Source organism: Notamacropus eugenii, chromosome 2, assembly GCF_028372415.1.
Source record: "Notamacropus eugenii isolate mMacEug1 chromosome 2, mMacEug1.pri_v2, whole genome shotgun sequence".
NCBI lineage: Eukaryota > Metazoa > Chordata > Mammalia > Diprotodontia > Macropodidae > Notamacropus > Notamacropus eugenii.
In genome coordinates, this window is record NC_092873.1 from 267,999,730 (window position 1) to 268,013,178 (window position 13,449).

General features: G+C 40.4%; 1 protein-coding gene across 1 annotated transcript in view; it reads left to right on the top strand.

Annotated features, from left to right (window-relative positions):
* Nucleotides 1-1,177: 1,177 nt before the first annotated feature.
* Nucleotides 1,178-13,449, top strand: part of MTF2 (metal response element binding transcription factor 2) — a 59,354-nt gene continuing 47,082 nt past the window's right edge. Inside the window, exon 1 of the mRNA XM_072644031.1 lies at nt 1,178-1,623. Within this exon, the coding sequence (XP_072500132.1) occupies nt 1,619-1,623 (5 nt within the window). The 5' untranslated portion in view covers nt 1,178-1,618. The remainder of the gene's footprint in view (nt 1,624-13,449) is intronic.

A 13,449-nucleotide genomic window follows, 5' to 3' on the forward strand; every position in this document is an offset into this window, starting at 1 on the left:
ATTTTTTCTGAAAGGGGGTTCATAGGCTTCACAGATTGTAAATGGGATCCATCACACACGCACAGACAAGGTTAAGAACCTCTGAAACAATGGAAATACTCAATTTAAAAGTCAGGTTTTAGTTTTGCCGCTAAGAAGCTACATGACCTAAGGCAAATCACTTCAACTTTGGGAGTCAGTTTTTTTCATCTGTTAAATGGGGACACTACCTCAAAAGGTCTTAATGGATTGCAAAAAGAGAAACTGTGGATTAGAGAGTTAAGCATATCATTTCATCCCCGAACCGGTTTCTTTCTTTTCAAGGGGGTCACTTGAACTAATTTCCTCGAAGGGTCAGTGTAGTCTACCTTGGGTTTAAAGGACACAAAACCGGGGGGAGAGGGGGGGGAGGGGTTAAAGTCGCGGTTCACGCATAATCTCCGAACGTGCTCCTTTCTCTTGGGAGGTGGGGTCACCGCACTTCTTCTTTTGAAGAATTAACAAGAGGAAATGTTCACGAATTCGGTTTGTAACTGGCCATTGTTATGTAAAAAGGGAGGTGGGCGCGAGGGCACTTTGAAGTAGGAAGAGAGGGCGGCATCCAAGAATTCATTACCTCATTTAGGCTGAATGCCCACTAAGCGCCCACCTCAGGGAACAAAGAGACCCCCAAAACGAAGTAGCTACCCTCAAGGAGCTTACCTAATTGTAAGAAGGAATTTAAAAAAAAAGCAACCTCTAAGTTCGCCCGGTGAAGGGATTCTTCAGCCCCGCGGACCTGCTCTGTAAAATGCGTGGGGCGGAGCTGCGATGGCCAGTCTGCGGCCTCAGAGTGTAAAGCGTAAAAAATCTGACACTTTTCCAAGAAGACACCGGGCTTTAGAGATCAAAGGCTGACTGACCACGAGCAGGCCCGGGGTTAAGAGCAAAGGCGCCGACGAGGGGGCCCGTCTTTTGTAAAACAGCGAGCGTTTGCCTCGAGTCACGCGGCCGGGGCTGCAGGAAGCGGAGGCCGCGGACGCCGTTCCGAAACGGCAGCAACAAGAAAGGACGCTCGGTCGGCGAGACCGGAGCCCGGCGCCATCCTGCAGCGACAGCTCCCGGAGCGCCGGCCAACGCGCAGCGCGAGCTCCCCCGGCTGCGCTATTGTGCTAGTGCCGGCGGCGGAAGGATCCCATGCCCGTCGACCGAGGAATTAAAAGAGTCCCTCTTTGTTCACTCAAGGCCGGAGCCGAAGGGCACCGCGTCCTTCCGCGTCCGCCTCTCAGACTCCGCCCCCCCGCGGCTCTGGAGAGCTGCCATTCGGCGCAAGCAGTCTTTCGCGCTCCCACAATGCACCGCCACTCCGCGGGAAACCAAAATGGCGAAGGGCCGTAGCGAAGCGGGGTTGTGTTGGAGGCGGGTGTGAGCACCCCCCTCCACCCCCGTCCCCCTCAGCCTTCCTCTCAAACCTCCATCGTCAGCACCTCGGCGTGTGTGTGCAGCCCGGTGTGGCGCGGGCCTGGCGAGGGCGCAGAGTCTGAGGGGGAGGAAACGCCCAGGGGGACGTAATTTTGTTTTATATTTTATTTTTTCATTTTTTATTTTTATTTTTATTTTTTTTCCTGTATGAAGCGGTTGGCACCACTGAAGTGACCGAATGAGGTGAGAAACCTTGGACTGGGACCCGGCGCTTCCGGGGCACGGAGGACCAGGAGAGGGGGGAGGGGAGGGCTGGATAAAGGGGGAAAGATGGACGCGGGGTGGGGGGAGCTGGTGCTTAGGGTTGGAGGAGTGTGAAAAGGGTGGGTGGGAAGGAGCTGGGTGCGAGGGGGGATCGGGAGGAAACCATGGCGAGGCGGGGGGTCGGCTTAGGGTCGAGCGACTGAAGGCAGGAAGGAACCTGGGGGCGTGAGACGGTTGGAGGGGCAGGATGAGCCCTGGTGACGAGGAGGCGGGGGGAGGCTGGGGGGAGGCTGGGGGGAAGCGTAATTTGCCACCCCAGATGGGGGTGCTGTGGGGCAACAGGAACCGGACAGGAAGGCACCCAGGGGAGTGCAGAAAGTGAGGAGAGACAAGAGGAACGAGAAAGAATCGGGGTGTTGGAGGTGGGGGAGGGCAGGCAGTAAAGACTAAGGGGGATGGGAAAAAGCAGCTAGGTCTCAGAGGAACCGGGCCGGGGCTGGGGACACACGACTAAGTGGAAAAAGGATGGAACTTGTGGAGTTTCCGTGATTTGATTTCCTTAAAACTCGGTTCTCCATACATTCTTGGTAGGGAGAAATTGTGCATAACTGCCCAGATGGGGTTCGGGGGTTCGGGTTGTTTTTTTTGTTTACAACTGAGGATGTCAGGGATTTAAAGAATTTGAGTCATAAACCCCCAAATCCTTAAATAAATCATTGGCAGAACCAGGCAAGGAAACAGGTCTCTTGGTGTCCAGTCTAGTGTTCTTGATCAAGAAATTTGGCTTTTGCTGTGGAAGTGGGCATTCTGGAATATTGTGGGTAATTAGAAGAATGAGGGGGAAACAATGGGAAGGACGCATACGTGTGGGGATGAGAAATTTTGCTTTGGTTACTGCATTTAGAGATCATCTGACTAAATAGAGGTATTCTTCTGCATTGAACAGTAGAGCACAAAATGTGAGGTCAGTACATAGCTAGAAACATGTAAATATTGTCTAATATTACTCTACTCCACATCTTTTAGTGGTAGCAGAAGCTTTTTCCCTTTAGATTAAATCCATGTGACCCTCTTGTTTAGCTTGTTTACAGACAGGTTTTAATTTTCATGTTTTTATCACTAGCTCCGAATACTGTGCTTAGCGGACTGCAAAAAAAAGTACATTTAAAATATCTATTTTGGTTTCAATAAAATGCACCCTATGTATTGTGTACTTTTTTTTAAAGGTTCTTTAAAGGGAACCATTTTGAATGACAGCTTTAAGAACCTTGTAGTTGTGGACAGAAAACAGTTTTACATTTCAGAATGTAAAATATTCTCTTCTTTGTTTGAGACTTGGAACATTGTTTGCTTTGTACTTGCAATGACAGCTTGAAAAACAGTGCAAGATAAAAATTTCAGAACCTTTAAGTAAAAATGTTTGAAGTTAAATTTAATGATTCCTTTGCCTTCAGAAGATTTTTTCCAAAATACTAAAAACTACCTAAAATACTTCATTTCGTTATTCTCCTGCTTCTTGACTTGTGTACATAAAGGCTTTTAATATTAAAGGAAATTAGTAATATAAACTTGTTCTAATCCCCCTTCTTATGCATACTTGACTGTATGACTCTGGACAGGTCACTTAACCTCTCAATGACCCTAGAAACTTTATTAAGATACTAACTTGCAAAACGGTGGCAGATGTTTTCGGTAGAGGAAGCCTATTGGAAGGAAGTACCTGTAAAGTCACAGATCTAGATACTTCTCCTTCCCACCCAACATATCTTCAACCATATCTGTATAGATCCAGGTCTAAAATTGTAGAGCTGTTGGGGACCTTAGATGCACCATCTAGTTCAGCTCCCTTATTTTACAGATTTGGGTAACTGAATAACCTTAACAGCTTTCATAAGTTATATCAGAAACCACATAGTCTCTACCCCTCCTCCAAAGATTGCTGTACATATTTTTATTCCCTCATGGTGTCTTGTAGATAATGTACCCCACCAAATATTTGTGGACTGAGAGGACTGCCTTTATTAGTATTAGGACAGGGTTTCACAGATAACAATTTCATTTGGTTTGACCATACAACTTTTATTTGAGATAGAGAGGGAACAGATAGTGATAACCCAATTTAACAGAGAAATTGAAATTTTGAGAAATTGGTTTTGTCACAGTCTCTAGCTAGCTAATGGTGATGCTGGGAATAGGACCTTCTGAAAACTATAACTATCTTTGTTTCACTAATCTAGAATACCGCCTCCCAAAGTAATATGTTTATTGATTTCCTTTTACTTGTTTTTATGATAGATAATTTATTGAAATAGAATACAATATAAAAATTACTGGAATGTACTATTGAAGAAAGATACTGCTCTGTGGATTTGATACATATAGAAAAGTTAAATTCATTTAATGTTTTTTAATTAGACATTTTCTATCCTTCCTATACTTTGTGCATTCTGTCATATTTATGAAGATTAACAGTAAACTATCAGGGTAGCCATTTCTGGACCAGTAGAAAACTACTTACAAGATCTGCTTCAAGTTTGATTTTTCATTTCAAGAGATTTTTCTTTATTAGTTTTCAAAAACTAGGACTGCTATCAACTTGAAAATCATGCTATAAAGAGACATGTAGTGACAGGAACTGACATAGCATTTTTCCTAAAGCACCATTCTCCTAAATGTACTCTGTAAACTCTAATGGTTCTCCATTACTTCTAAAATAAAATATGAAGCCATGTAAATTCCTCTATAAATTAAGCACTTCAACCAACCTTGTATCTTTCTGCTGTCTCCATCCTATTGTCCTCTCTCCTGAACTGCCTAAGGTCCTGGGAGACCTCAGTCCTGAAGCCAAACCCCTTTAAACAATGAAAATCTACCTAGAACTCATTCCTTAAGAATGAACAAACTCTCTTGATCATACCTTCCCCATCCCAATGATTCTGAATTCCTGGGTGATATTATTAAAACCCCTCATCATTTTTTCCCATTACCTTTAAACCATTCCCCACCCACCAGTGATCCCCCTCTGAAGCTGTTCACTCATTCCACTGTGCTTTCTGGCATGTCTGCTATGTAGGCAACAAATTTGTTTTCATCTTAAACTTCTCCTTTCCCATTTCTCCTATCTTCGGGCTCTCATTGAGACCTGACCTCCTCCTCATGATATAATGCTCCTGATCTCTTTTCCAGCATTTACTTCACTTTAGCTCATTCCCCTTTCCCCCTCTCCAGAGTTGGGGGAGTTAGAATACTTCTTGTTCCCCATTGTCACTTCAGGGTTTGCCCTCACTTAGGAACCTCTCCAGGCTTTGACACTGTTCATCATCATTTTCTCCTTTGTACTCTCTAGTTTTGTTTGTATCTGAGGTTTTTGGTGACTTCTCTCTCTTGTTTCTCGTTGCATTAGCCTACCTGTTTCTTCAAATTCTCATTTGTTGGATCTTCATCCAAGTTACAGGGGTGTCCCCCAAGGTTCTGTCCTGGGCCTTCTTTTCTTCTCTATCCTATTTCCCTTGGTTTTTTTTTCCTTCCATGGATTCAATTGTCATTTCTATGCTGATGTTTCTCATATCTACATATCTAGCCCTGACATCTCTACTGACCTCAAGTGTTGTATTTCAGATTGTTATTAGATATCTCAAACTAAATATGTCCAAAACTGAATTCAGTATCATTTTCTCTCCCCCTCCCCCACATTCCTTTACTTTGCTGTTAGAGTTGAAGACACTATTGTCCTCCTAATCCCTCAAGGTTTGCAACTTCATCCTCAACTCCTCACACTTACCTCCCCTAATCCAGTCTGTATTCAAGGCTTGTTGGCCTGCTGATTTTATTTTCTTAACATCTCTCATATATGCTTCCTTCTCTCCTCTGACTCTGGCACCTCCCTGATGCAGGTCTTCACTTTATTCCAGGATTATTGCAGTAGCCTGCTGGTTGGTGTTCTGCGCACTTGAGTACATTCTCAACTATCCCTTATCTTTCTGAAATCCAGGGCTGACCATGTCAGCTTTCCCTTCTACCACCCCACCATCCTCCATTCAAAAAATTTCAGTGACTCCCTGTTGCTTCCAGGATTAAATATAAAATCCTCTGTTTGGCATTCAAAACCCTTCATAATTGACCCTCTCCCCCACACCTTTCCAGTGTTATACCTCATGTCTTCCAACCCCACCCCACTTCTGACATCCAGTGACACTGGCTTCCTTGCTGTTCCATGAATGTGACACATCCAGAATGAGTATTTTCACTAGCTATTTCCTGTACCTGGATTGCTTTCCCTCATCTCTGCTTTCTGCCTTTCCTTTTTAAGTCTAAACTAAAATTTCACCTTTTTACAGGAAATATTTCCCAATCTCTTTTAATTCTAGTGACTCCACTGTTGATTATCTCCAGTTTATCCTGTATGTATCTTTGTACATACTTGTTTCCTCCATTATACTATGAACTCCCTACCCCTCTTCAGATAGTCTACTGTGTCACCAGCCTTGCTGCTATTCCTCAAACAGGACATTCCCATCTCCTGACTCTGCCTTTTCATTTGCTGTCCCCATGTCTGAAATTTGTTCTCTCTTCTCTGTCTTTTGGCTTCCCTCTTCAAGCCCCAGCTAAAATTTCATCATCTGTAAGAAGACTTTCAAGGCCTACCTCAATATCTTTGTTTTTCTTGGCCTCATTAAAAGGGCCATGCCCTGGCTACTTCTTAAACAGGCCTATTCAATGAATGGGCATTGCCTCACCCTAAGTGAATACCTGCAAAGACCTTGACCTAAAGGGCCCAAGGCCTCCCAGTGAATCCTGGGATCATCTCCAGTCATCCTGATGAGTATCTGATCACTGGATTCAAATGACTCTGGAGGGGGAGTGAGGCTGGTGACCTGCACAGCCCTCCCTCACTCAAAACAAAGTCAAGTGCAAGTCATGTCATCATTTTTCTAATGGCATGGTCTTCGGCAACGAAGGACAAACACAATGAACTCCCTAGCATTGAGCACAATATCTGGAACATAGTATTCACTAAGAAATGTTTATTAACTAACTTCCCACTCATGCATTCCACACTTTGGGCAAAACTGGCCTCCCTACTCTTCCTCATATATAGCATTTCATTTCAGGTTTCAGTGACTGCCCTTCAGGCTTGAAATACTTTCCATTCTCGCCTATGCCTCTTAGCATCCCCATTTTCCTTTAAGTTGCCATCTACATGAAACCTTTCTGAATCTCTTCCCTTCTAACAATGATTATCTCCTTTTCAAAAAAGATTTAATTACCTTGCATATAACAGGAATCCCCAAAAGTCCTAGTGCAATTTTAAGCTTTAATAACTTTTATGTATGTACACACACACACGTACACACACACACACACACACACACACACACACTTGCGATAGGTAAGTTCCTTGAGGACAGGGTCCATATTATGTTTATTCTTGTATCTTCAGTGTTTACCATAGAAAATGCTAGGCTCTCAGTAAATATTTGACTGATTTAGACTGTTAAAGTAATGTGATAAATGTCTGTTATAGAGGAGTTTTTTTATATGATTGATGAAAGTGGCAAACATTTTTTGATTAGAAAATTTGATTGGGAAAATTGAGTGACAGTCCAAATATTTCCTAGGTTGAGAGTTTAAAAAGTTCAAAGGAGCAGAGGTTGACAGTCAGGCACAAAAAAATTATCGAGTTTGTCAACCTGTCATATTGTAGCAGAAAGGTTAAAAGTTTTTCTCTTGATTCTTTCTCCCAATTCCCCACTCTTGGTGCTGCTTATTTAGGCCAAAAGAGTTAAGGATGAATGTAATGAATGCTGGAGTAGCAGTGACCATAGGCTGCTTAAACAAGGATGAGTAAACTACATTGTGTTGCCTTACCCCCAAAGCTGTCCCAGCAAATGTAATATGCTGCCATTTAAGGGAGTTAGAAATATCAGGAGAGACTAATCTTTAAGGGTTGTTTATGGGGATATTTCTAAATTGGGTAGGTCAGACTAGAAAGTATAAAGCATCCTTTCAGATTCTATAATTCTATTGATATTTTCTGTTTCTTAACTTAGCATTCCATGTATATTCTCTCTTCACTCCTAGAGAGGCATTCTATATGACAAATAGTATTTATTATAGAGGGAAAAAGAAAAGCTCAGACAAGTGATCAATACATCGAAGAGCATTTCTTAGACTATGCTAAGCACTGTGTTAAGTGCTAAGAATACAAATAAAAAAGCAAAGGTAGTTTTTGTCTTGAAGACAAAGCTTCACACATAGACAGCTCTGGTCAGGGAAATGCACTTTATACTTAAAGTTTCAGGAATGGTGAATGGGATCATAGGGAAGTAGATTATTGCATCCCATTCAGAAACAGTGGGTAGAGTTTATATGGTTATAATCATTCTTCCAAAATTGAAGGGGATGGGTAGAGGGAGGAAAGGGTAGGAACCAGATTATTGGTGTGGAGGAGGTGGTCAGAGAAGAGGAAGTAATCAGATATTTATTAAGCACTTTGTGTCAAATGTACAGTTTGCTGGGCATACAGAAAAGAGGCAAAAGGTAATTCCTGCCCTCAAGGAGCTTACAATCTAAAGAGGAAGGCAACAGACAAATAGGTACAGGCAAGCTATATAACAACTAAATAGGAAATAATTAACAGAGGGAGGGCACTAGAATTTAGAAGAGTTGAAAAAGAATTCCTGTAGAAGATGAGCTTTTAGTTAGGGCTTAAAAGAAGCTCTTACATGGTGCTCTGGGAGAGGTAATCTCCAGTCAGGAGAATCAGAGATTTAGAGTTGATAGTGTGCATACAGATCATAATTTGTCCAATTTAATTTTTACAAATGAGGAAAGAGACCCAGAGAAGTTAAGTGACTTGTCTAAGGTCACAGGTGGTAAGTAAAAGAATGAGGATTTGACCTAGGTCCTCTGACTCCACATCTTGTGCTTTCTCAACTCTCTAAGGAGTAGCATGGCAAATTGAATAGAAAGTCAACCTCAGAGCCACTCAGACCCCTATAGGCGTGGGCACACACACGCTCTCACACACACACACTCACTCTCTCTGTGTGTGACCCTATCTATGCAAATCACTTAATTTCTCAGTGCTTTAATAGCTTCTAAGATTAGAAGTTGGAGATAAGGTGCCCACTTGCATTGGTAGAGGGAGTTGAAACCACAGGTCCAATCTCTAACACTGTATCTTTCAGCCTTAAAAATCTATCAGATTCTCTTTCAAAACATATTGTTCTCAGTTTTCGTTATCATTAGCAAATAAATATCTAGGATGTGGAAAAGTGTGAGAGATAAAAGAAAACAGCACCTGCCTCTTAGAAGCTTATAGTCTCGTAGTAGAGACAAGGCATACATTTGAAAAAAAAAAACCCACATTACAATTGTGCTTATAGAAGTTGGCAGTTTCATAGAAGCTTAATTTCCTACGTTCTCATTGGTGTTTGAAGAGTTGTGAATTGCTTGTGAAATTTTCTGAAAGGGGTTTTGAAAATTCAGAGCTCAGAAATAGTTTACTGGAGGCTTTTCTCTCTCTATCAAAACTACTTTGGATCTGTCTGTTTCCTAAACTACATATACTGTAGGATGTTGTAGAACCAACTTAGACCAGACCTGGAAAATATCCACCTTTACCAGTAGAAACCTGTTTGCCCTGGATCTGGAGAAGCCCCTTGACTAAAATACCAAAGATGAGGCTGTAGCTAAAATAGTCCATTAGAAATCCTGAATGATTTCACATTGTAGACTAAAAGTAATATTGATCCTGTGTAATATTTTGAGAACCAAAGTGTGAGGAGCTGACTTGGAAGATCTGAAAACAGTAGGAATCTTTCTTACTTTTCTGAACTTAAGGTCAGAAAGAGTATCACATTGAAATTAGCAGACTTGTCTCTAGTCCTGATTCTGTTACTGATTAATTATTGGACCTTGGAAATTTGGACAAGTCATTTTAATCTCTTTTTGTCTTAGTTTCCTTCCTTGTCAGTTGGGGTAATCCTCCTACCTACTTCAAATAGTTATGAAGGTAACATGAGCTGAGAAAATGCTTTGCAAACTTACAACAGTAGGTATTACGAAATTGTGTTCATTGATCTCAATGAAACTAAGTAAAACTAAGCTCATCACTTTTTTTTTTTTAACTCACAGTTGCATCTTGGGATGGATACAGTGACTTGCCAGATGACAGGGTGGCTCATCTTTTTGTTTTTCCCTTGCCATCAGGCTTATAATAAATACCTCTGTAGTTTTCAACCAATGCATTTATTTTTGTCTGACAAAACTTGTGATTATCATGTTTAGAGTATTCTTTGGGTCTTCCGTACTTAAAGTGAAAACCAGTGTCTGGGCTTGCATACATGCAGACAACTCTCAATTACCTATTTGGGAATTGTTTGTTTTGGTCAACTTAGGGAATTTTTTTAACCCTTAGTTGCTTTCCTTATCATTCAACACTCTCTTGGGCCTACTTCCCTGGTCTCAAAGCTGATAAATGCTTGAGGAATACAACTTAATTATAATTACTGCCAATGAAAAAGGGTTAGGAATATATATGTAATTCCTCAAAGATAAATGATGTAGCTGTTGTCAAACTTTGCAGAGATGGAAACTTTTATTTCAAAGTCAGATTCTGCAAATTGAAAACTTTTAGAATTTATTTCTCCAGAAATGCCTGATGGCTAATATAAGATAATATAATAATATAAGATGGCTAAATAATATGACTTATTGTTTAACAAATTCATAGTTTTTATTATTACTTTTTCTCAGAACCTATCAGTATCACAAGCTATTTAGTGAAGAGTATGATTGATTGGTATCAGTATTCTTTTAAGTTCATATGTGTTTTGTTTGTCAATATTTTTTAATATTTTGAGAACCATGAAACTATTTTTTAGAGATTTGATAAAATACTCATTTCAACAGGATTTCTAGAAGGAAACCTAAATTGCAGATAATTTTCGTACTTGGAGATTTCATTTGTGTTTGTAATTTGACATTGGACCTAGTTTTGTGGATATTTGTTTTTTAAAAAGCTTTTTAAAAAAACAGCTTATAAAGAGTTTTACTTATATTCTGTTGAAACAGTGATAATCAACTGATTCTGTATCATCATAGCAGTGTTCATTGATAAACCAATGCCAAATTTCCAGTTATATAAATCAATTTTGATCAGTTTTTGGTGATTCTTTGTGGTAGAATGCACACATCATATACTACTGGAGAGATGTCAACTTGGACAGATTGTGTATGCTTGTCCACTTCTAACTCCTTGGACAGGTGTATCTTTACCACTCTGTTCATACAGATAATGTATTTGTTTATAGTTATAATTGTGACATCAAGATTTAGCTAGTCATTATGTCTTTTAATTCTCTTACAAACATTTTTGTTATACCATTCAGTATTTAGCATTGTACTTCTAATGGTTCAAAACTCTGACAGTTTTATACATTTAGAGTACTTGTATAGAATGAAAATTTTAAAATACATGGATATTTGAGTGTAAAACATAATTTTAAGTTACTGATTTTATGTACTATTTTAACATTTTTTCTGTAAAAATTGATTTAAAATTTACTAGTGTATTTTTATACTTTTACTGTTGGATCTTGTGTTCTAAGGTGTTATATAATATCCTTTGAGACAGTATAGCATATATAAAACCTTGCAGAGGTTCTTTGGGTCTATTCATATTACATGCAGCTAAGAAGGTTGCAACTGAATTCATTGTATTTACCTCAAAACCCCCCTACCCTTTTCTGTTACCAATTTCCCAGTTATCCAGGCTTTGCCCCCAGGCATCATCTTTCACTCCTTAATCTCTCTCACACCACCACCACTTCCAATCCAAACTGTTGGCAAGTTCAAGTTCAGTTCTACTTTCACAAAATCTCTTGTACATGCCCCCTTCTGTCCTCTGACACTGCCACCAAACCTGGTTCATCCCCTCATCACCTCATGATTATTGCAGTTGCTTTCTGGTTGGTATCCCTGCCACAAGTGTCTTCCTACTCAGATTCATCTTCCATTTCAGCTACTGATGTGATCTTAAAGTGCAATCCTGATCATGTTCCTCACTATTTAATAATAGGGATCTGTGACTCCCCAATGGTACAACAGCTCCTTATTCTTCCAAAATCAAATGTTAACTCATCTGTTAGCTCATTATAACTTGGTTCCTTCCTTCTTTTCCTTCTTACACTTTACCCCTCTTCAGATAGTCTACAGTGTCACCAGCCTTGCTGCTGTTCCTCAAGCAGGACACTCCCATCTCCTGACTCTGCCTTTTCATTTGCTGTCCTCATGCCTGAAATTTGTTCTCTCTTCTCTGTCTCTTGGCTTCCCTCTTCAAGCCCCAGCTAAAATTTCATCATCTGTAAGAAGACTTTCAAGGCCTACCTCAATATCTTTGTTTTTCTTGGCCTCATTAAAAGGGCCATGCCCTGGCTACTTCTTAAACAGGCCTATTCAATGAATGGGCATTGCCTCACCCTAAGTGAATACCTGCAAAGACCTTGACCTAAAGGGCCCAAGGCCTCCCAGTGAATCCTGGGATCATCTCCAGTCATCCTGATGAGTATCTGATCACTGGATTCAAATGACTCTGGAGGGGGAGTGAGGCTGGTGACCTGCACAGCCCTCCCTCACTCAAAACAAAGTCAAGTGCAAGTCATGTCATCATTTTTCTAATGGCATGGTCTTCGGCAACGAAGGACAAACACAATGAACTCCCTAGCATTGAGCACAATATCTGGAACATAGTATTCACTAAGAAATGTTTATTAACTAACTTCCCACTCATGCATTCCACACTTTGGGCAAAACTGGCCTCCCTACTCTTCCTCATATATAGCATTTCATTTCAGGTTTCAGTGACTGCCCTTCAGGCTTGAAATACTTTCCATTCTCGCCTATGCCTCTTAGCATCCCCATTTTCCTTTAAGTTGCCATCTACATGAAACCTTTCTGAATCTCTTCCCTTCTAACAATGATTATCTCCTTTTCAAAAAAGATTTAATTACCTTGCATATAACAGGAATCCCCAAAAGTCCTAGTGCAATTTTAAGCTTTAATAACTTTTATGTATGTACACACACACACGTACACACACACACACACACACACACACACACACTTGCGATAGGTAAGTTCCTTGAGGACAGGGTCCATATTATGTTTATTCTTGTATCTTCAGTGTTTACCATAGAAAATGCTAGGCTCTCAGTAAATATTTGACTGATTTAGACTGTTAAAGTAATGTGATAAATGTCTGTTATAGAGGAGTTTTTTTATATGATTGATGAAAGTGGCAAACATTTTTTGATTAGAAAATTTGATTGGGAAAATTGAGTGACAGTCCAAATATTTCCTAGGTTGAGAGTTTAAAAAGTTCAAAGGAGCAGAGGTTGACAGTCAGGCACAAAAAAATTATCGAGTTTGTCAACCTGTCATATTGTAGCAGAAAGGTTAAAAGTTTTTCTCTTGATTCTTTCTCCCAATTCCCCACTCTTGGTGCTGCTTATTTAGGCCAAAAGAGTTAAGGATGAATGTAATGAATGCTGGAGTAGCAGTGACCATAGGCTGCTTAAACAAGGATGAGTAAACTACATTGTGTTGCCTTACCCCCAAAGCTGTCCCAGCAAATGTAATATGCTGCCATTTAAGGGAGTTAGAAATATCAGGAGAGACTAATCTTTAAGGGTTGTTTATGGGGATATTTCTAAATTGGGTAGGTCAGACTAGAAAGTATAAAGCATCCTTTCAGATTCTATAATTCTATTGATATTTTCTGTTTCTTAACTTAGCATTCCA